General features: G+C 39.5%; 1 protein-coding gene across 1 annotated transcript in view; it reads right to left on the bottom strand.

Moving 5' to 3' along the window:
* Positions 1-3,257: 3,257 nt before the first annotated feature.
* The window catches only part of zcchc24 (zinc finger, CCHC domain containing 24), a 47,613-nt gene continuing 28,888 nt past the window's right edge, over positions 3,258-21,982 (bottom strand). Inside the window, exons 3-4 of the mRNA XM_008429477.2 lie at positions 12,630-12,794; positions 3,258-10,100 (exon numbers count right to left, since the gene is read on the bottom strand). Of these exons, the coding sequence (XP_008427699.1) occupies positions 9,987-10,100; positions 12,630-12,794 (279 nt within the window). The 3' untranslated portion in view covers positions 3,258-9,986. The remainder of the gene's footprint in view (positions 10,101-12,629; positions 12,795-21,982) is intronic.

The raw sequence follows: 21,982 nt of genomic DNA, 5'->3' as shown, positions 1-21,982 counted from the left end.
TCAAGCTTTAATGCCATAGGCTTACACTTTCTTTCTTTAGATTGCTTCCCTAAACACAGTAACACCTGAAGACCATACAGACAAATACAGCTTTTATTAACTTTCCTTACCGTGTGATAAGAAGGATCAAATATCTTTTGTTATTACTACATACAAAATACTCAAGCTTGGCTTCTACAGTACCTTCAAAAGCTAAGAGCTTTTGAATGTTTTAGCTTCTCATTACACATTTTTTATGAGAATTTGCTGTGACAGTCCAACACTGAGTGTTGCATAATTGTGAAATGAAAGAAAAATCAGATGGGAATAATCGTGTTTTTTTTTTTTTTTTTTTAAATTTGTGTATTTTAAAAAAAGTATTTGTGGAACCAGCTTTCTCCGGCAAAAAACAGTTGCCCATTTTTTTTTTAGGATATGTGCCTTTGCAACTTTTCACATCCAGAGTCTGAAAATTCTGCCCACATTTCTTTGCAAATGAGCTCGAGCTCAGCCAGGTCAGAAGGAGATCGACTGTGAATGTCATTTCTTTCATTTCTTGCCACAGATTCTCGATGTGATTTAGGTCTGGACTGTCACTGGGTCATTCTGTTGCTCTTGTCTGCATGTTTAGTAATGTTTTTTTGTTTTTTTTACAACTATTTATATTGAGACTCTAAATACTAAATTAGGCTGTTGCACTGGATTTTAGTTAAGGATATCAAAGTAAAAGGAACTGAAAACAAATGCATACCACAAATGTCTGGTTGTCATTAGTAGAAAAAACAAAAGGGTGAAACATTTTTTTCTACCACTTCACAGCTATGCACTAATGTGTGTTTCCTCTATCGTATAAAATACAATAGAATCCATAAAGCTAGTGGTTGTGAGGTGGAAAGGTTTTCTGAAGGGCCTCGCCTTTTGTTGCAAAACCTTGTCAATAACTGAACTGCTACACACACCATGCACTTCTTCATACTCGCTCAACTCCGTTGTTGTGTTACTTGAATGACGTTTTACAACGTCTCCTTATTTTTAGAGATGAGATTTTAAAAGCAGGACGTACTCTGTACTTTCATGCACAACTAAGAAGCTGTTTTATAGATTGTTACAAGCTGCGGTCTGATTACAGGACATGTGCTCCCTTGTGCCACCGATCCTGCTGGTTTTAAAGCTTCCCGAGGAAAAAAAAAAAAAAAAAACCCAAAAAAAACGTTCCACTTGCTTTTTTTAGACTCTCACTTCAGCACAACCGACTTCCTGTCCTTTGGAGCAGGATGTGACATCCCCCCGATTTGAATACAGTTACCAGATGATGAACATGAGAACTACGGTATATGTACTCCGGGTTCAGTCGGTGCAAGTGATTTGGTTTTTCTGGAACCACAGAGGAACCTGAGGATGTGTTTAGATTTGCACGTAGGATCTCTATTCGAAAGGCAGAAGGAAGAGGGGAGGAGGCCCGGGCCAACCCGAAAGCCTGAGAGTGGGTGGTGCTGCTCATCAACCTAATACTTCATGAAAGTAAATAATGAAGCGACGTGAAAAGGCAAGCTCTCGCCCCTAAATGAAAGCACATGTGTCCTGACCTTCCATCGTTTGTTTGAATTCTCAGATTACATTGTTGCCATAGTGACTTTTTTTTTTTTTTTTCCTGCTCACGCTCTGTTTGGGCTAAAAGATGTTGTAACAAACTTGGTATAATTTGGGTCTCCACCCTCTCTTAGTTTGTAGCCATTTGGATCGCAGGCTCAACATTGTGAATAAGAACGCTCAGCCCGGAGGAGAGCGGCGCTGTTCTCGACACACGTGCTAAACAATGACGTCTTGACAGCTGGGACCGGCCGCTTTCTCCGCGAAACGACTCGCATTTATCACCCAGCACCCGTGTCAGCGAGTGTCCTTTTTTTTTTTTTCTTTTCTTTTTTTATGTGTCTTTGGGGGGTTTTCTATCCACAGCCAGACTCCGGGTGTTGAAATGCGAGGCCTGGCAGCTTTATGTTGTCTGCTATCTTTCAGCACTTTCACGGAATGTTTTCTTTTTTCTTTTTTAAAAAAAAGGGGTTTTAAACATGTCTCACTCGACTGCGTAACACAACTACCACGGATAATCCATTAGGAACCTCTTCACCGTAATCTATGTCCTGCGTGGGCGCTAGAGCCTTCGAAGACAGAAGTGAAGCGACTGTAAAACAGATTTTTGCACAACTATTTATGGCCTTTAAGTTATATCGCAACTACAAACTTCACTGCGTTTTATTGAGATTTTATGTGATAGACCAACATAAAGTAGTGCTTTACTGTAAAGTGTTAGAAAGAGGGTGTAGACACCATTTACTCTGATATCACTTGATAAAATCCAGTGCAGCCAATTGCTTACAACCTTGTTAGTTTCCAACATCCACCTGTGGCTAATTGAATCCGAGTACAAATGCAGCTTTTCTGTAAAGGGGTCAGAAGGTCATTAGGGAGCAAATGGCATCAGTAAGACCAGGCAACACACAACAAAAGCTAAAAGAAACCCAGTTTAAAGGTCCGTAAGAAACCGTGTATTCTACAAGAGACATACAGGAGGTGCTAAAAATGACATGCGTTGTGCTGTTTGAAGGAAAACCAACACCGCACATTACCCCGAACACACTATTCTAGCAATAAAAAGTGGCAGTGACATCACCGTGCTCTGGGGAAGTTTTCGTCTCCCAGCAGAAGTGAAGCCGGTCCGAGTCGATGGGAAAGTGGATGGAGCAAAAATACTGAGTAACGCTGGAAGAACAGCTTGCTAGAGCCAGGAAGAGAATTGAGACTGAGTGGGAAGGTTAACCTTCTCGTAGGACAATGACCCCAAACATTAGAACCAGGTTTTAAATCAAAACCTATTAAAGGATTAAAATGGTCAAGCAAAAGAGCAGCTAGAGCTGTTTTGCCTGGAAGGATAGTGGGAGAAAGTCACTGAATGTGCAAACTGGTAGAGGCATCCTCCAAAGACGCTCCTTTAAGCTATGAACTCAGAGGGTTAAATACAAATGCACACCTCACTTTTTGTCTTTTATCTGTAAAAACAATAACAAACTGAGAACTCAGGTATCCTTTCCACTAACTACAGTAAATGGCACCACTCTCCATTGGTAGTTTATAAATTCCTTTTAAACTACTTTCATCTGTTGTTGCAACATGCTAAAATGTGAGAAAGTTTTTCTACACTGTACTGGAGACATCAGGAATCAATGAGGAGGTATTGGCTGAAAACCGACACAAGATAAATAAAAACAAAACACACTTTGAGCAGTTATAAATTTGCCTTTTATTCATCAAGCTCTCAACAGCTCCAAAGCACTAAAATGTTTTCCCATCTATCAAATAAGGCACATTTTGGAATGCCGTTTCATGGACGTGAAAAACAGACCTGTAGCCGACGCTCCAAACCTCTCCGGTCCATGTTTCCCAAAAAAAAAAAAAAATTTTTAAAAATCATTCACCTCTCGCCTGCGTTCCGTCCAATTCAAACATAACATTATTGCAATATTGCATTGCAAACATCTCAAGAGATACACACACACGCACGCACACGCACGCACACACACACACACACGCACGCACACAGCACAGAGAGAAACAGAACATTCCAGCTCGACCACATTTAAGTATTAACACATTACATTCAGTAAATATGTGTTAATCATAGAGGCTACACTTCTGTTAAATGAAATACTTCAGGACTAAAGTTGCTGATAATGTTAAAACTACTGTAAAGGATTTAAATAAGTGTAAATTGCACAAAGTAATATTTCATCCAAATCCAAACACATGCACATGCAAACTCGGGACAGTTCTTTGTCAAACACACCTTCCTGACAAAAGCATAGCACGTCCTAATCTACAAACAATTGTTTTGTTTTTTTTTCTAACAGTTTCCTGTCGTCGCTGCTTTAAGCAAACTACATCTCACAGTTTAATGTGCTTATACAGTGGTGAATATCCATCACTAAATAAGAAACAACTAAAACATAATCTCTGCATGTTAACACAATGAATCTGCATATTAGTGTTTACAAAAAAGAATACAAACGGCCTTAAGGCGGGTTAGTCGCATAGCAATGTGGGTTATTTATCACTGCTACCACGTGGAAAATACAATGGCTTATAAATGAGAAAGGGTATTAATTATGTACCAGCTTTTTCTCTAATAACATTCTATGTAGACATCAATATTTCCTTCTTAGTGAAACTTTGTTGCATATTCTATACAAAAAGTGTTGTAAAAAGTCTTTCCATAAATATTTCTGCAGGATATTCCTCCAGACGAGTGTAAAATAAAAACAAAAACGATTTCCCAGCTTTGATTATTTCTCAGCAATAGGCCCTTCTTCATAGACACAAACAAACAAAAAAAAAGCTATATATCGATAAACATCGGAACTCATGGCCATCAAATATATACATAAAACATCTTAGTCAGGGAAATAAGTTGCAGATTGCTTTAGAAATTTCAACATCTAGCAATGTTTCCAAAATACACATCTCATTCATAGAAAACAAAAAAAAGAAGCAAATTCTGATCTGATGATGTACTAGAAAATTCAAAATAGTCTACAAGTTCATTCTCTGTTTTTAATGTCTTCTGTCATTTGATTCTAGAGATGTCATTTATAATGGCACCATTATGTCCCGTTTCTGTGTGGAACCAAATAACACTGTTACTCATGAGGTTAATTTATAAGGCATCATTGGTATGTAGCCTGGCAAACCAGTTAGTGTCACTGAACAAAGCAAAAGGAGAACATTAACAGTAAGACAAATGGATTGTTCCCATTAACGAATGACTGTAAGAAGTCTGAAAAAAAAAAAATTTCAAAAAACAAAAAAAAATCCCAAATCTTCTGTTTAAAGGGGCACTCCGCCAGTTTAATAAATAAAGTTAGCCCATTCTCAGGTTTTGAAAAAGTAACACCTTTTCAAGACTGAGAAAATGACGTCACCAGCGTCCTAATGACACGTAATCTCACTTAATCTGAAAATGCCAAGTAAAAGGCTTCTGAGTTTTAAGCAGAAATGCATCAAGAAGACAACTCATGACTAGGACTGACTTTATCCCTAAAAAAAACTATACACCTGATCATTTTTCACGTCAGTGAATGTGTCATAGCTAAGTCAACCGTTTACACTGACAACACTCTTCAGTGTGGAAGTTGTAACGGAGGAAAGAAGACTCAGCTGTTCGGGTATTGCTAAGGTGATCTAAAGTAAAGCACAGAGGCTGTGAGAAGATTCCAGAAAGAAGCAACTTTCTATAGAGACACGTTGCCTCCTCCTGCAGACTGCTACTTTAAAACAGGGAGCGAGACATTTGCAGATAACAGGGAGCCAAACATATTTAATTAGGTTCCTTTGTTTTTTTTTCCCCTTTGATGAATCCAGTTTTGCCTGTTATGAAGTGTACTGGAGTTGAAAGTGTTGGCTTTGTTTTGGAAATCAGCTAAAAGTCCATTCATTTTTACATCAAATGCACACAAAGAGGCTGTTGTTTACAGTTAGAAATAGTAAGTTTCAGTGCTCTAACTTTGGTTTTGGAGAACGTCATTTAGTTTTATGTTTCATTGCATTCTATTTCGATTGCGGAAAGCACTGTTTTATTTTGTACAGCTCTTAAAGAACTCAGAATTGGTGAAAATGATCAGCAACAGGTTGGAGATCTCTAATATTAGCATCTTGACCATTGACACCACATGGCGTTCACAGGAAATCAAATCACAAGGGATCTTTACACCTGTCCTGTGAATGCAACGTGATCCTACTGTTAATGGCACAATAAGAGGTGGTCTTTATGTAGACATATGGCCAGATGCCTTTAGTACTCGATAAGAAACAAGTTCTGTGCTACAATTAGGTGCCAATTGTTTCATTGCAAGCAGATGAGAAATGAAAATGCACTAAAGCCTATAACTGGTTAAAAAAAACAAAATAAACCATCTGGTCTTTGCAAACAAATATCCTCTAAGCTAGTTGTATTTAGCAGGAAAATCAGATTACATCACATTTATGCCAGGCATGAGTCGATGTACTTTCAGCTCTCCATATGTGATTTAATCATCCCCAAAAACACAAGTTAATGCCAGGTGTGATGTCATCTTTTAACAGGCAGTGTAGTTTATAAAATATTATGTTATGGGACCATATGGAAAACAAGTTAGTGGGAATTTGAGTTTATTCCAAGAGACTGAAAGTGAATAAGACATTTGCTTTTGTTAGTGTTAAGCCTTTCAGCTTTGTGGACTAAATCCCTGGAGCGCCCTTTTAACTGAAAAGTTGGCATTTAGCTTCATTTCCACACACACAGCAATGTACCAGTATGACTCCAAATACTGCAAGTAAATGTGTACGTGTTTTTGTTTTTTTGTGCTTTTTTTTCCTTTTTTTTTTTTTGACAAAAGCAATATTTTCTAGGATAAATGCAACCACAACAGATTATAAGGAGAAACAAAACAAAGCGTGAGGTCCAAAGTTTTATAAGCATTTTGTTCTGTTGTGAGGATCTAAAAAGAAATAACATCTATGTTGATATTCCATGACAACAGACCACAGTGGGATTGTTATTGCCAGCTGGAAACGCTGGTCCAGCAAACTGCTCTGAAGCGAACACCCGCCATGCCAGTTCAACCGCTAATAGAGGGGCTTTAATCTTTTTCTCATCCTTTGTCACATCTTGAACCTCCATCAGACTTTCTGAACATCACAGTTCGCACATACACAGTTCCACCTCTGAGCCCACGGCACTCACCCGTCACTCTTGAAATCTTTTGAAGGCACGTACATGTTACGGTATAAAAATATACTCAACCAGCGTTTAAAAGGCATTCGGATACAGTACATATAACTGGGGTCACAACTCGCATGGAAGAGAATCCTTGAAAGGTAGATTCCAATCATTTGAAACTAATACAAAAGTCCCTCTGTAATTCTTCAGATCTACAGTTTGATAATACCTCCCGACGTCACAAAGCTTATGATAGAAGGCACTGAAAAACGGACTGTGTTACATCACTTTCAGTATACATAACAATTATCAGCTTTGCCTTTCGCAAGCCAGAGTTTGAATTCAGTTCCTCCACTTAGAAATGATCTCTGCACTTATTCTGATCTTAAAACGGATACGTCAGGATTTTCAAAGTGAGGTTCCATTAAAAAGTTATAATTAACCAACATCTTACCAGCAGTAGATAACTTCCTAAAAGAAAAGCAAAGACCAAAGCAAACAGCTACCATCCTACACAAGGCACATGCCAGTATTAGATTATCACAGTATGATAAGCTTGAGTAACAATACTAGAGTATCGCAGTATTTACACAAAAATGAAAAAAATAAAAAAATACATATATATAAAATGCATATAATGTCTAATTAATTTATAACAGGAGAATGACAATTATTCTAACTGCTGCTAAATAATTTACATATTGCTAATTATTGCTATAATAATCTTATATTTTACATTTGCTTACAGTTATTTTAAGAGACTTAAAAACTCTAAAAACACCCATAAGATTTAGTAGTAGTTTTTCTGTTCTTATACTTCCTTTTGACTTTATGATTTTACTCTTGGAGTAAAATTGGGAAGGTTAGTATCCTTCTTTCAGCCACACATCTGGCAGTCCACAGTAACATGTGGGGGAGGGGGAGCATAAAGATACTTATTGCTCCATGCTGTCCAAGAAGACGCTGGTGACTTCTGCAGTCTCTTTTGAATCTCAACATAAAAAATTTAAACTGAATGAACGGCATAATGGAAACATTTTCTGGTACTGAAATTGTATCTTTGAAACCTCAGGAAGATTAAATATCAGAAACCAGCTCCTGCCCACTGCCAAATCCAACACTTTTAGTTTAAGCAGGCACTACTTAATGAACCTGTAAACCCTTAAATCGTTTGCATTGGGTTGCTTTTACACAAAAGTCAGTTATTACTTTTAATATTAGGAAAATAATGAAAGTAGGAGGCAGAGCACCAATAATCTTCCTGTATAAAATCATGCTGTGCTTTCTTCTACTCTATAATTTGTATTATTTGCTCACATTTCAAGTGTTAGCTTTTTGTTTCCTGTGTTGTTTTTTTTTCTCCGTAGGAGCTACATCTAGTCCGTTTCCGTTTCTGTCTGGTTTTGCTTCCGCTGTAGTACCTTCCTGGAGGAAGGCGTCGGCTGAGAAAATGCTTCCATCAACTAATCGATCTCCCTCTCCTGCTACTATTAAAGGGCCATTTTTCCTCTCCCCTGTTGCAACATGATTGCTCGGTATGAGGGATTGCTGTGAAGTCAACAACAACGCAAGTGATCGTCTACTGTCGCTACGAGCTCATCCAGGAGGCATGGAAGCTGCAAGTCATAGACTAGATGCTGGGTTTCCCCTCTTGACATCACACTGAATAATAAACTGAGCTTAAAATACTGTTTGATAACTAGGATCAATTGGAATGTAAGTGTGATTGAACTGAAAAAAGATTTTGTGAATCGCCTGGAGACATTTCTTGTGAATTGGCGCAGTATTAATAAGCCAAATTTTTACCAAGAGTAATTTACCTGACAGAAAAGTAAGGCAGTGCAAAAATACATAAAATTGCACATATATATATATATATATATATATATTTTTTTTTATCACAAAGTTGACCTGGCAAGAAAACCCCTACGTGGCATTTTCAGTACCTGAATCACACAGGAAGATCATTGGTGGTGCACTGCCTCATACCTCCATTTCCTGTGCAGATAACCCCCACTGTACAAGAGATAGCATTTTAAAGGTTCATACCAGACATTTTTCCTACAAACTGCTGGCCCCTCTCAGACTAGTGGTTAGCTTCAGCCTATAGATTCAACTAATTTGGATTTATGCAAAAATAAAAACGCAAACAAGCGTCACATAACTTTTAAACAAAACCTCTCTTCAAATACCCTGAGCCATACCGTTAGATTCCTGCATAGCCTCCCTACTCAGCAGTTAGCTACTGGACACAATGGTGAAGGCTTTGGAAATATCTACAAGATATAACTACAATGCATTTCAATTCCTTTACTGGCTTGTCAAATGCTAGTGTGACAGTTTAACTTTTAAACTTATAAAGCATGGCAAGAACTTCACTGCTATAAAGAATACTGTTTAACAAGATCATATTCAGAGAGAAACTTGTCCTATAGATCGACTCTTCTTTTGATTTGAAGCTTCAGTAATCTGTCCAACGTCTGCTGCTGCTCAATACAGCTATCTCCAAATTTGCAAAGCTAAGAAAAATCTCCAGAGGGGTTCGGTGAAACCGCTTCTGTCAACATTTTCAAAAATCCATCTGAGGAGCGACGCTATACGACTGAACCTACAGTAGTTCCTAAATACACATGGACGCAGTAACACAATGTGATACACAAACAGAAAAAAAAAATATTCCATATGTCCCAGTTAAAATTCAAATTGCACACTAGAAGAAAAAGGAAATAAATATGTGAAATGTAAGCTCGGGATGTATGGCACTTTATCCCTCAGTTAATTCACAGTTAGTAAGATGTGCTGCTGACCCCGAAAACGAACGGTCGAAGGCCTTCTTTTTTTGTTTTACCATCGCTAGAAGCCCCCTGACTAAAATGTTCACCACATCGCATACTTCACTTGGCAGGAAAAAGGAAAGCAGATCTCTGTAAACACAAAGCCAACGAACCCCACGGTGAGGTATTGACACTAAACATATCGTCAGTGACACCAATACGATACATGCTTGGTGCTAATTCATCGACACGTTAATTTGCTGGAGTTAAATACACATTTGGAGTAATGCGGTTTCTAGTACATGGTTTTACAATTTGCGTGCAAGATGAATGATCCTGATCTTACAGAAGGAAGGTGTCAAATAAAAAGAGCAAACTAGAGCTACCGTCTGGAAGCAGAGCGGATAAGAGGGGAAGACCTGCTTGTCAATAGGCAGATAACATGAGTTATGATGGGAAGGTTCTTTCCCTCTGGGTAGAGATGATTATTGCACGCGGCGGCAGTAGTAGCCCAGGACTTTACATTTCTCACACAGGTGTTGTGGGTGCTCTTTACTCTGGTCAGACACATCCAGGCCGTCCGGCTTCTCCAAAGGTCGCTGGAGGAACAAACAAAACAAATAGTGAGTCAGGCTAATTAAGTAAAGAATGACACTTTGGTTTTGACCTGTTACCTGCAAGGAAGTGCTTTCCACCAGGTCGTTTGCCAGATCCTGATATAGTCATAACCTCTTATTGCCAACAGATGGTGCAAATCTGAATGTTTTTATGTCCTAAAGTGTTATTCTCAGTTCTGGCAGAATACTTACACATCGATACCAGAGCCCACACTCTGATTGGCTGAATAGTCCCATGAGTTAACTCCTTCCCTAAATCGGCAGGCGCAACCTCTCCGGTGGTAAACGTTTACATCAAATCCTGTTCACAAAGTTTCTTCTTCTTATAATCTCTCCATTTTAACTGAGGCGTAAACATTTTGATGTCAATCAGAAATAAATCCCCCATTTGTGATAGAAATCCTTCACTTAGAAGGGGGGGGGAAATCAAATTTCAAAATGATTTATGGAGACTCATAAAACTGAATTGATTATGCACATTTAAATCAAGTAAAGCTGTTAGTTACTACACAGTTTTATCAGCAGTATGTTTGGCCTGATGCACACCACATGGAAGTTCTTCATAAAACAGGTTTGGACTGAGCACAGTCAGCTCAGAGATACGTAAAGCCTCAGCATGCGTTAGCTGTACCAGAAACGAGGGAAATTTTCATCTGATTATGATGGACCGTTTGGAAATAATAGCATCAGGTTTCTTGGAATCATTATCAGCTACAAAGGAAACGTTTCAGAGCGAGCACGTTTGGAGGTGATTTTAACAGCCCATCTGGAAATTTTTCCCTCTCATTTATTCCTTTCTTCTCTGGATTATTATATTTTTTTTTCCCCACCTCAAAACACTTATTTATTCCAACTGCTTTAACTAAAGGAAACCCGGTTAGTATGGGTCATTACAAAGAGATACTTCAGACTTCCACTAATGACTCTTCCAGCAAGATCTGGGGCTTTACTACTGCTGTGTCAAAGATGTTAAGTCCCAAAGCAAAACTGGAAAATCTAATGGACATTTTATGGTGCTCCCACAGTGGTTTCAGGGAATCGTGGTGGACGCTCTTTCCCCTGCTGAACTGCAGTGGAGCAAGAGACTCATTCAGACTGAGGACGTTAACTGGCTACTATTGTCCTATTGAAAACTAGTTGTGTGTGATGTAACAGCGGGATGCCGTGAAATCAAGATTCGACGAAGTGTGAAAATATTAGAGTTGGGACTGTTCTGATCCAATCTGGGGTTTTTCTTAGATCAGATATCAGGGTGAGGCCACAGATACATAATCCCAATCCAGGAGTGGTTCTGTTTGATGTCGAAATAAATCCAGCAGCTGACTGAATATCAGAAAGTTGTTTTAGTTTAGATTTTTGAGGGAGAAAATGCGATGCAGAAATGTCAGCACTCTGTTAAAAGTTATGTGTGTTCTAGGATCTGGAACATGTCTGTGTTTCATAAGGCCATCAATCACTAAAATGCTGAAAAAAATAGTTTAAAATGGCACCTTTTTAGGTATTTAGTTGTTGAGCTTTTTGTTCACTTCAAATGCCGCTATCCTAAAGTAGATACCTGAACGTTTGCTATCACAAAGCACCACCTATTTCCTCAAAAGTCCTTCTTGAAGCGGCAGCCTCCAGCAGAGCCTCCACCTCACAGAGCACCCCTCCCCCACACAATTCCTCCAGACTAGCAGCAGCAGTAACCAGATACAGTTCAAATCAAAATAACAATTTAAAGTTTATTGATTACAAAAGAAGAATGAAGTTAGTTTGGTCAATATTCTCAGGGATTGGATGAGGAAGCATTTCACAAAGTTGCATTTTTATTAAAACCAAATTGACAAATTGAAGCTTTTCTTTCAATTGTTTGACCTGTGACACATGGGGGGAAATCTTTTATTTCCAGCTTCAGTTTTTGCAAAGGCTAACAGAGAGCTGGGCCTCTAGCAGTCAGCCTAATTTTATTTCTGGAAGTGGAATTGTAGGAATGTGGAGAAGCATAAATATTAAAAGATGAAGTGTTTGGGATAAATATATCTCCAGCTGGAAAACAGTGGACTCTTTCTTTGCCTCTGCACCAAAATAAGCTCTGAGAAACATTTTTTGGACAGAAAGCAAAACACTGTTTGTGCAGCATGTTAATGGCAGCATGTGTGGTTTGGAAAAAAACTAAAAAACCTTATGGCTAAAATGATTTCATGTTATCTTCCTGAACATGTCATGACTTTTTTGTCACTTCCTTAATGGCATAAATTTCTAAGTGAGGCATTCATAAATGCGTTTTTCTTTGAGTCTTGAGCAGATTAACTGCCTAATTCTAAACATTTATGCGTCAGGAAATGTAATTTGTTTATTCAACGTTTGTACATCAGTGTAGATAAAGAGGTTTTTATTTCCCGTAAGTGAGGCCATCTGGGAAATCCTTGAACCAGAGTCTGAATTCAGTTAACTTCAGCTGAAATGAGCCAGACTCCGTGTGCAACATTTTCCCACTCTGATCAAGTCACGATACGTTGGCTGACGTACCTGTTTGTGTGGATAGACGTTGATGTGGCATTTGATGCATTCCTGTCCCATGTTGGCCCAGGAGTTGCCACTCATCCACTTCCTCTTACACTTGGGGCACTTGTACTCGCCGAAACATCTTTTCTTCCCTTGGTAGGGTGTCAGTCCTTCCCCCTTGGGTCTGGCCTGTCACGGCAGAAAAATAAGAATTTCATTCGGCTTTAGATCCTTGATATGATAAAACAACAACAAAAAAGCAACAGCCCAAAGTTGTTGTTGTCCTGCAGAGGGACATTTTAAAACACACTTCTGTAGCACACGGGTAACAACTGGGTGTTTCCATCTTTGTTGCACTCGTATATCAAACTTCATCACACGCGGAACACTCCTACACACGGTTTTGGCTCGATATGCGGTCATATAAATGACGTTTGCTTCCATTACAGCTGTCTTAAATTATTCCTCTGATTCTCAACAGGGAGATGATTGCGAACAGTCAGTCAGCCATGAAAAAAAAAAAAAAAGCATGGGCCCGAGGACGATATTGTCAAAAGGCGCCGCCCCATGACTTCATGTTGGCAGCTGTATTTGGGCCATTATAATAACATTTAGTAAAGAGACTATTTTTTTTCCCCCCATATAGAAGATTGTCGCAAACATACACCACAGATGACATCAACAGCATAAATCGCAGGCTGCCAAAATAAACCCGAATGTAAATGTATCTGTTGGTTTGTTAGAGCGTGTCATTATCAATCTGAAATCTCTGCTCGGCTCCAGCTCTCTGTCAGATAAGTGGAATCAAGGGAAATTTTTAACGTGCCTTTTTTATTTTTTTGCACCGAGTGATATCAGATGTGGCAGAGAAAAAAAAAAGAGAAATCTTGATGCACAGCATGCATGCAGCTGATGGCAGCTTTCCAAAAAGTCAGGAAGCTCTTTGGCCTTTAAGTGATATCTAAACTATCTTGACACTCCTGACTCCAAGCAAGATCATTTTTGGACATCTTGGATGTGGATGATGAGGGGCGGATGGGAACAAGAAGGAAGGTGACAGTCGGAGCAGTGCCTTGCCAACGTGAACTCCTTGAGCTTTTTCACATTTTTCTTCACATTAGAACCGCAGCCTTCGTTTTATAATTTTATAACACACAATTGATAAGCGAAGGACAATGATATATGATCCATCCTCAACAAATTTTTTAAAAATCTGTAAAAACATGCATTTTTACTCATCCCCCTGATTTAATTCCTTATAGCACCACAGCTTACAGTTACAGTCTTTGTCTTGACCTGATTTGCGTATCTACAAACTACTTTTTTTATTTGTTGGTGGAAAAATAAGCACAGCTCAAACAGTACTGTGGAAATGTGCATCAAAATAATTTGAATAAGTCTTGTAGAGCTCCGTCAGTTCCACTGAATTAGAGTTTCAAGAAAGGTCAAAGTTCCCCTTGCTGACGTAAACCACTCTTTACCACATCAGCTACATGTTGATGCCATCAACTTGCAGATATGTGGTTATATAGCGCAATGAAAAACGGTATAAATGTTAATTTGTTCCCGTTAGTGTGAGCCTCATAAATTATTTGACCTGATAGACACAAACAAAGACGCCTATGTTCATTTCCTGGTTGTACCATGAATGTGGTTATTTGTATTCCTACCAATGGTATTTGTATTTTTCTAAGCAAATTACCCTTGGGAATAATAAACTTTACATTGCTCTCCTTTTCTACCCGGTCAGATCAGGCGGACAAATAAACATTGGCATTTTCGCAGCTGCTTATTTTCAGATGATTTGGTTTGCTTGATCAATTCATCAAAAATGCTGAAACCAAGAACAGTTTTCCTTCCACTTCACAATTGCTCACAAGTAAAGAGATGTGAAAACGTTCAAGGCCTAAGAACACTTATGCAAGGCACCGTATTCCTGGCCATTCCTCGCTGCGAGTCCCAGCCTGAGTGTGAGTAATAGAAACTTAAATCAGCAGCATCTGGTGCTTTCCAAACAGACGTCAGCACTCTGCATCAGCACTAGCAGGTCCAGAGTAAGTATGCAGGGCTGGGCTTCCATCTGGCTCTATGGGACCATGACCTCAAGCCCCAACTGTCAGTGTTGCATCTTCAACTGAGAACGCATGCAGCCTGGAAAATCTGACTCCTGCTGGCCTTATCCACAGCGGTTCGCATTCACTCTGCCTGGTGTTGCTCGCTTAATGCAATCAGTGCTATGAGAACGTTTTGCTGGAAACTTTTCCTGCAAATTATCCATCTACTATATGGTCCAAGTATAAACCAGCTGACATTCTCGTTTGTAAAAGCCTAAATACGATGATGTAAACACTATGGAGATGTCTGGGAGCACTGAGATTAATACCCAGAGGGTATATTCTTAACCCTTGAGATTCCTTTAGAAACCCAAACGCAGAGGATAATTCCAGCCAGATCTGTTTGTCCTGATGTGAAAGCTAAAATCTCTGATTTTGCAGCCAAGACTGAGCAGAACAGAAACAGAACTCATTCACCTCATGACCATTCCTTATTTTGCTCAAAGCTAGTTTCCAGAATCTGGCCCTTGGCCTCTGGCTGCACATCGCAATCTGCCTTTGCTTTAAGACTTTCAGATTACCTCAGACCTCTCTGGACAACCAAGCTGTGTTGTATGAAAAAGATGGATGTTACATTTTTAAACCTCTGATCATGTTGTACACATCCTGACTTTTAATGAGTAAGATATTTGACACAGAACATAACATGGTTCACTATGTACAGTACTTTCATTGGGAACTTTTTGTACACAGAATAATTTATTCACATGCGCGGACAGCTGATGATTTCAGTATTCTTTCCACAATCTACTCGTAATCTACTCCAGCCAAATTTGGTCACTCGGTGTGTTTTTGGTCTAATCGGGGCTCAAAGTGTATAATATCACAAAGGTTGAAAATGGGCCGAACCATTAATAGAACATTTTCATTCTTCCAAAATGAAATGAAATTACAACTGAAACCAGATTTTTACATACACTGAATAAAAGACACATATACATGTATTTTTTTTTTATGACAGTCGGAAGTTCAGACAAACAAAACGTTTCCTGTTTTAGCTTAGTTAGAATTACTAAAGTTATTTCTATTTGCTAAATGTCAGAAAACCCAGCAAGAAAATATTTAGATTTTTTTTTGTAGCTTTTCTTGAATTCAAAGAAATTCAAGGGATGACTGTTTTTTTTATTTTTATTTATTTATTTTTTTTATATGAATTGGGTTAAACTTTCTGGACTTTCTTCCACAAACTTCTGATATGTTAATTGACACACTTGAGTTCATTGGAGTCACACCTGTGGATGTAATTTAAGGCCACACCTGAAACACATCAATGTCTTATTTGGCACAATGAGAAGGTCAAAAGAATCAGCCAAGATATAAGGAAGAGGATTGTGCAGCTGCACAAGTCTGATTCGTCCTTGTGAGAAACCAGCATCTTCATAAGTTCTTTGGATTTGTTCTGGAGTCAATTTGCAAATATTGAACCAAAACACATTAATCTCTAGGACACAGAATCCATCTTATTTCTGAGCTTCTATGAAATTGTTTGAACAGAACCTTAAAGCATTGATGAATTGTTCACAAGGAAGAACCAGATTTGTGCAGCTGGTTCTCTTCCTGATATCTTGGCTGATACTTTTGACCTTCCCATCATATCAAGCAAGACGGAAATGTGGTCTTAAATTACATCCACAGGAGTTTCTCCAATTAACTCTAATGTGAAACAAAGTACAGTTTTTCTTCCACTTCACAATTGCTCACCAGTAAAAAGAAGTTTATCAGAAGTTTATGGAAGGAAACACAAACTTCTCCTATTTATATAACCAAAGTCATACATTTTGAAATACAAGTTATTCCTGATACTGAACAAAGGAATGTAAACTTCTGACACTGAGAAGTTACAAAAAATATTCTAAAATATATTCTCACAGTTTTCTGGCTTTTAGTAAATAGAAATAATTTTGGTAATTCTATCTAAGCTAAAACAAGAAATGTTTCGTCTGATCTTCAGTGATAAAAAAAAAAAAAGTTTGTTTATTCATTGTATGTAAAAATCTGTCTTCAACTGTGTATGTTAGTATTTTATAAACATTTATCTTCTTAATTTACCAAAACACTAAACTACCGAGTTCAAATCAAAATCAACCACTAAGCAATTAAATTAGGAATTTCTATTACTATCCTCCATGAAGTTTCAGGAATATTGTTCAGTTAAATCCTCTCGTAGAAAAGTGTGTTAATCATTTTTTATTATATTTCATTTTTAAAATGATCCACTTTTATGTACATTCCCTGTGCAAATTTGGCTTTGCATAGCTGCAAATCACCACGGAGCTCGTTTGGACACTTGGAGTTGTAAATCTCGGCATTGCACTCAAACTGTGGTCAGCTGTTACGGGGCCATTGCAACACTCTGGCTGTCATGGAGGTCTCAGGCAAAAGCAGCGAGTTTAGGAGCTGAAGTCACCAACTTTGCAGGCCCGGTTGGTGCTGTGCAATCCACTGGGCCCCCACAAAACACGTGGGAAACGATGCCACAACAACATCTGGACGGCCGTGTCATAACAGCCGGCAGAAATGGAGAGAGCAGAGGAAAACAGGTTTGTTTATACATATAGAGACTTTTGTCATTCTGTTTTTACTTATGCGGTGAAAAGCAGATTAAAACTCTCCACTGTAAATGTTTTAGTTAGAGTTGATTTCCAGAAAAGCTGAATTTATTAACTGTACACAATGCACTCAGCTCAGTGAGTAATAGGATTAAACTGCGTCATCACACCACACAGCACTATGGGGGATGAGACTGCATGGGAAGTCTTTTTTTTTTTTTGTGCATGTTTTCCTTTTGGACTACTCAATAAAAAGCTTAGAGTAAAACCTAAATGGACATATTTCAGCAATTTGGAGCATTTTAGTTGTCTGTCAACCAGGAAAACATTGCAAAACAGCTGCTGACTTCTGTGCCAAAAGGCAGCAAGTGGAGTTTGTCACTGCATTTTTTTTTTTTTTTTAAACAGTGCTTGGTGTTTGTTTAAGTCCCGAGGCTGAAGGCCTGTGAGCTGAAGTAAGATAAGGGTCAGAGAGTGTGTAGAGGACAGAGTGCTCGGAGAAGAAACACGTCCTCGTATCGCACACAAATGCATTCACACTTTGGGTCAGCGAGATGTTAATTGAGGCATGTACGCATATGTGATGCACGCACTCACAGAGGCTGCGTCAAGACTAGCGTGGCCACACACCGACACGGACAAATACTGCTTCCCAGTCCTTTAGAGTGGACACACGCAAACCGAACAGATCCCACATCCACGGGTTTTCATACACTCTCAAGGGCCCGACTGGAAAGTCTCAGCGCACAGTTTCCGGCAGTACTCCTACTCTGTTTCACCCCACTCCCCCCAGGAGTACACAAGTCGTTCCTTGGCTCGTATCGCAGGATTAATGAGCTCACAGACTGCATTAAATAGAATAAACAGCGCTGAACTTGAAACACTGAAACAAAAAAAACAAAAAAATGGGAGAGAAGGAGGAGACACTCTAGCGAGAGAAACTTCTTTAGGATTTGATGAACACACTTAAAAACCTGCAGAGTGATTGAAAAGGAAAGCGGATAAATTCAACAAGCAACTATAGAAAGACCTTCCAATCAGCCTTTAATTTTTGAGAGGGGGGCGGGGGGGGAGGTGAAACAGAGAGAGGAGGAGGAGGAGGAGGAGGAGGAGGAGGAGGAAATCCAAATCCAAAGCAGATGGCCTCCATAGGGGCAGAACACTGAGAGCTGTCGTAAAATTGCTGCTCTGCTTTCAATTAGACCTTACATTTCAGAGACACAGAAACAGAGAGGTGGGGGGATGAAACAGTGTTAACATACCACTGAAGTTCTGGCCACAACGACACTGGATTGAACCCATTATGTGAAGGAATGCAGTGAGAAAAAAGCAATCTTCAGGAGGGACTGTACATGTGTCAGACATGCACAAATAGAGTGATATCAGGAATCCAAGGCACGAGCACCATTTCTATGTACACTGCTAAATTGGTTATTCCAGGCAAGACGACACCCAGCTAATAGGGTGAAATTGATTAAAAAGGCATGCGGTTCAGACATTTAATCAAAAAATTCCAGTTTCAACCTCGTTTTGCCACAAAGCCCATGTAAAAGCTTTCTTTCAGTGAACGTTTTAAGCATATTTCTATCACCGACCACGGACAAAAATGCAACCCTGACCACTGTCTGAGGCTGAAAGGTGGTGTCGAAGCTGATCTCGTATATCAATACGAATAATGACCAGCAGACAGACCCCAGACTGCAGACACCTCCCCAAAACCTGAAACCTTAATCCTCTGTCTGCAGGAGAGGCTAGCCTTGGTTTAACGTTAAAACCCTCGTCCAAGTCAAACCCAACAGGAATCATCACCGAGGTTGCTGCTTTCAAGGTTGCGGACAAGATTTCATACTTTCTCAAAATATATCGGACAACACGTGCACCTTTGACAGTGAGGACTTCATATTAAACCCGAGGTCAGACCACAAAAAAAGTATGAGGAGAAAAAGTCTACAGAACGTTTTGTGCAAATGTCTAATCTCATTCAGCATTATATGAGTAAAACAATTGAGTAAAGTGGTTTATAAAGCAACTAGGGCATCTATAAAAATGATCTAATCTGTAAATGTATTTTTTTTATTGCAGTACAAAGTCACCCCGATATATAACAAACATAACAGAACTATTTTTAATGCATTTGATAAATAAACGACCATTTCCAGTTACTCCTGGGGAAAAAAAGACAGACAAGAGCAGATGCCTTTAAGTAAGACAGGCATGCGTCGATCTTCACAGGTTAGGAAACGGCTACAAGACCATCGTTTAAAAAGCCTAAAACAACTCGATTGGTGACAAAAGAGGCTGGATGAGGACCAGAGTTTACTATTAATTTTCAAAATGCGCTTTACGGGTATTTGAGAGGGAAGTGTGAGAGTGACATGTCATACTATTTTTTTTAAGGTAAAGAATGTTGGGTAAGTTGGCATCTGACCTAAAGGAAAGTTTAGGTAAGACTTAGGCTGTTCTGCTCACTAGGCTATTCTGAGTAAACATTAGTACGTTACCTTGTTTTGAAGCAGTCTCGTGGTTTTCACGCCAAATCTCCTCACCTATGTGACCTTTTTCAGTGCAAACATTTGCACTTGTAATCAATGACAGAACAGATGGCTCGGTCCCTTGGAAGAACTGCAGCTGAGCTGATACAATAAGCCTATTACCTGTTTGTTTAGTTTTTCTCAGTCAAGAGTTGCACACCAGTTTTGCACCTGGTCTGTGCTTTGTTATCTACTTGGTGACCTTGTCCTCTATGCTACATATTACCAATACTCTATTGTTTCTTAGTACCAACAGGTGAATGAATATGGAGCTTTAGAGTTTTAGTCTGTCTTTGTTTTTAGCCACACCTTTTCAGATCATTGAACAATTTTTGATTAAATACAAACAACTGTTTTCGAATTACTTCGTTTATTAAAGGCAACAAGCAATTCAAACCAACATGCAAGTGGAAAAAGTCTCCCACACATTCAATCATAAATTAACTGTAGCAAACCACATTCTTTGGACAGCTGTGTTTGGCTTCATTTAATAGCAACACCAAAACTAGAATCTGTCTGACAACATGAAGTAGGCTAAAAGATATAAAAAGGCAACTCTAAGCTTCACACTGCTGTACATTCCGCTAAGCCTCTGTAATTAATTAATTACATTCTCAGTTTTTCCACTTGTTAATGCTTAAGTCAAGTTAACGATGCGGCATAAACTCCACTCTGTGATGTGATTTTGTTCAACGTGTTAAACTATTCGCACAGTATAAAGTTTTGTGAAAACTGAGACAGTGTCAACCATTCAAAGAGAATGTCTGAGGCTGTTTTACAGACCACAAAGTTAAAAGCAAGAACATTTTGTTGGGTCATTTAGGGCCAGTCTTGTAGACCACATGAAGGCAACACACATGTGGAAGAGATATGTATACCTGTCACTGTGAAAACAGGAAAACGGAGTTTGTGGAACCATCACGTTTAATGTGTTGTCTGACATAACAGAGATGACAGAAAAAAAAAGATCTGAGGGCGCCTGTCGGCCAGAACTCTGGACCAAGTGGGGGCGTGCAGATGGTCGCAACTTCAAGCACCTCAAAAGAATGGCACTGTCACCACCTCAGCTGTGTCCCACTGCGCACAGGACAAGCATTTTTTATTGCTTGTTTCCGCCACTAGGGTAAACAGCTGCAGCTTCATGCCAGAACTTCAGCCAGGTGCATTATGGGAACTGTTTATCAATCCCACCATGCACTGCAAGCTCTAAATACAGCCACTGTTTTCTGGTCATTCGTCTCTCTCTCTTTCTCTCTCTCTCTCTCCCCTCCCCTCTTTTTCCCTGAAGTCTTTCTCACCTCCTTCCCTCCCTCTGGTCAGCTCCTTTGCTGGTGCAGCTGTCTCTTTATAATGCCTGTAAGGAAAAGTGGCTGAGGCTGAGAGTGATGGAAGGAACAGGTGCGCCGATTGAGGGATACGTTCGGCCTTAATCGAGCACAATGCACCTCTGTTCGTGAAAATAATCTCATCTGAAGGAGAGGGTGCACAGAGAAGACAGACAATGTACTTAAAGTAACAGGAAAAACAAGTCGGGGTAAATTATAGTGTGCAGAATTTTCCTTTGCAATCAGCTTCAGAACAAAGGCTTGGCTAGTATCTCTTTAAAAGAAACATGCAATCAGATTGGAAAACAAGTATGTTAATTGCAGTCAGATGAAATTAATCCAGGTCTACATTTTGCAACTAATAATTACTTCTAATCGCCCATGACGTCACTGGCAGTTGCACGTGACGCTGATGTTAATGAGGACAAACCAAACCATATACAGACTCCCCCCCATGCTTCCCCCCAACCCCACAAAACCCTCTCACCCTTTGGAAACAATTGCAGAGTCATTAAATGAGCCTCGGTTTGTTTTTCAAGCGTTCACGATGGAGCTGCCTCAGTCCAAGTTGCCTCTGAACTGCTGGGCCGCTCCCCAGTGTTCTGCTGAGCTCCAGTCACCGGCTCGCATCTGGAAACCATCAGTGTAAACAAAGGAGCAGCGAAGGAGCTCAGGCCACGCTCTGACTCTCCACATCCCCCAGGACATCACTCAGAGAGCAGCCCAGGAATGCCAAAACGGCACTCAACTTGTGTGTATTGCATTTCCATGTGCCCGTGAGTGGGAAAAGTGCGCCTGTGTCTGGTCTTGTGTCCTCATCTCAGAGTTTGTATTGAGCTTGGCTGACGTTCAGAAACG

This window comes from Poecilia reticulata, linkage group LG15 (genome assembly GCF_000633615.1).
Source record: "Poecilia reticulata strain Guanapo linkage group LG15, Guppy_female_1.0+MT, whole genome shotgun sequence".
NCBI classification, from domain to species: domain Eukaryota; kingdom Metazoa; phylum Chordata; class Actinopteri; order Cyprinodontiformes; family Poeciliidae; genus Poecilia; species Poecilia reticulata.
Note: the sequence above shows the minus strand (reverse complement) of the source record. Positions and strands in the feature narration are given on the sequence as shown.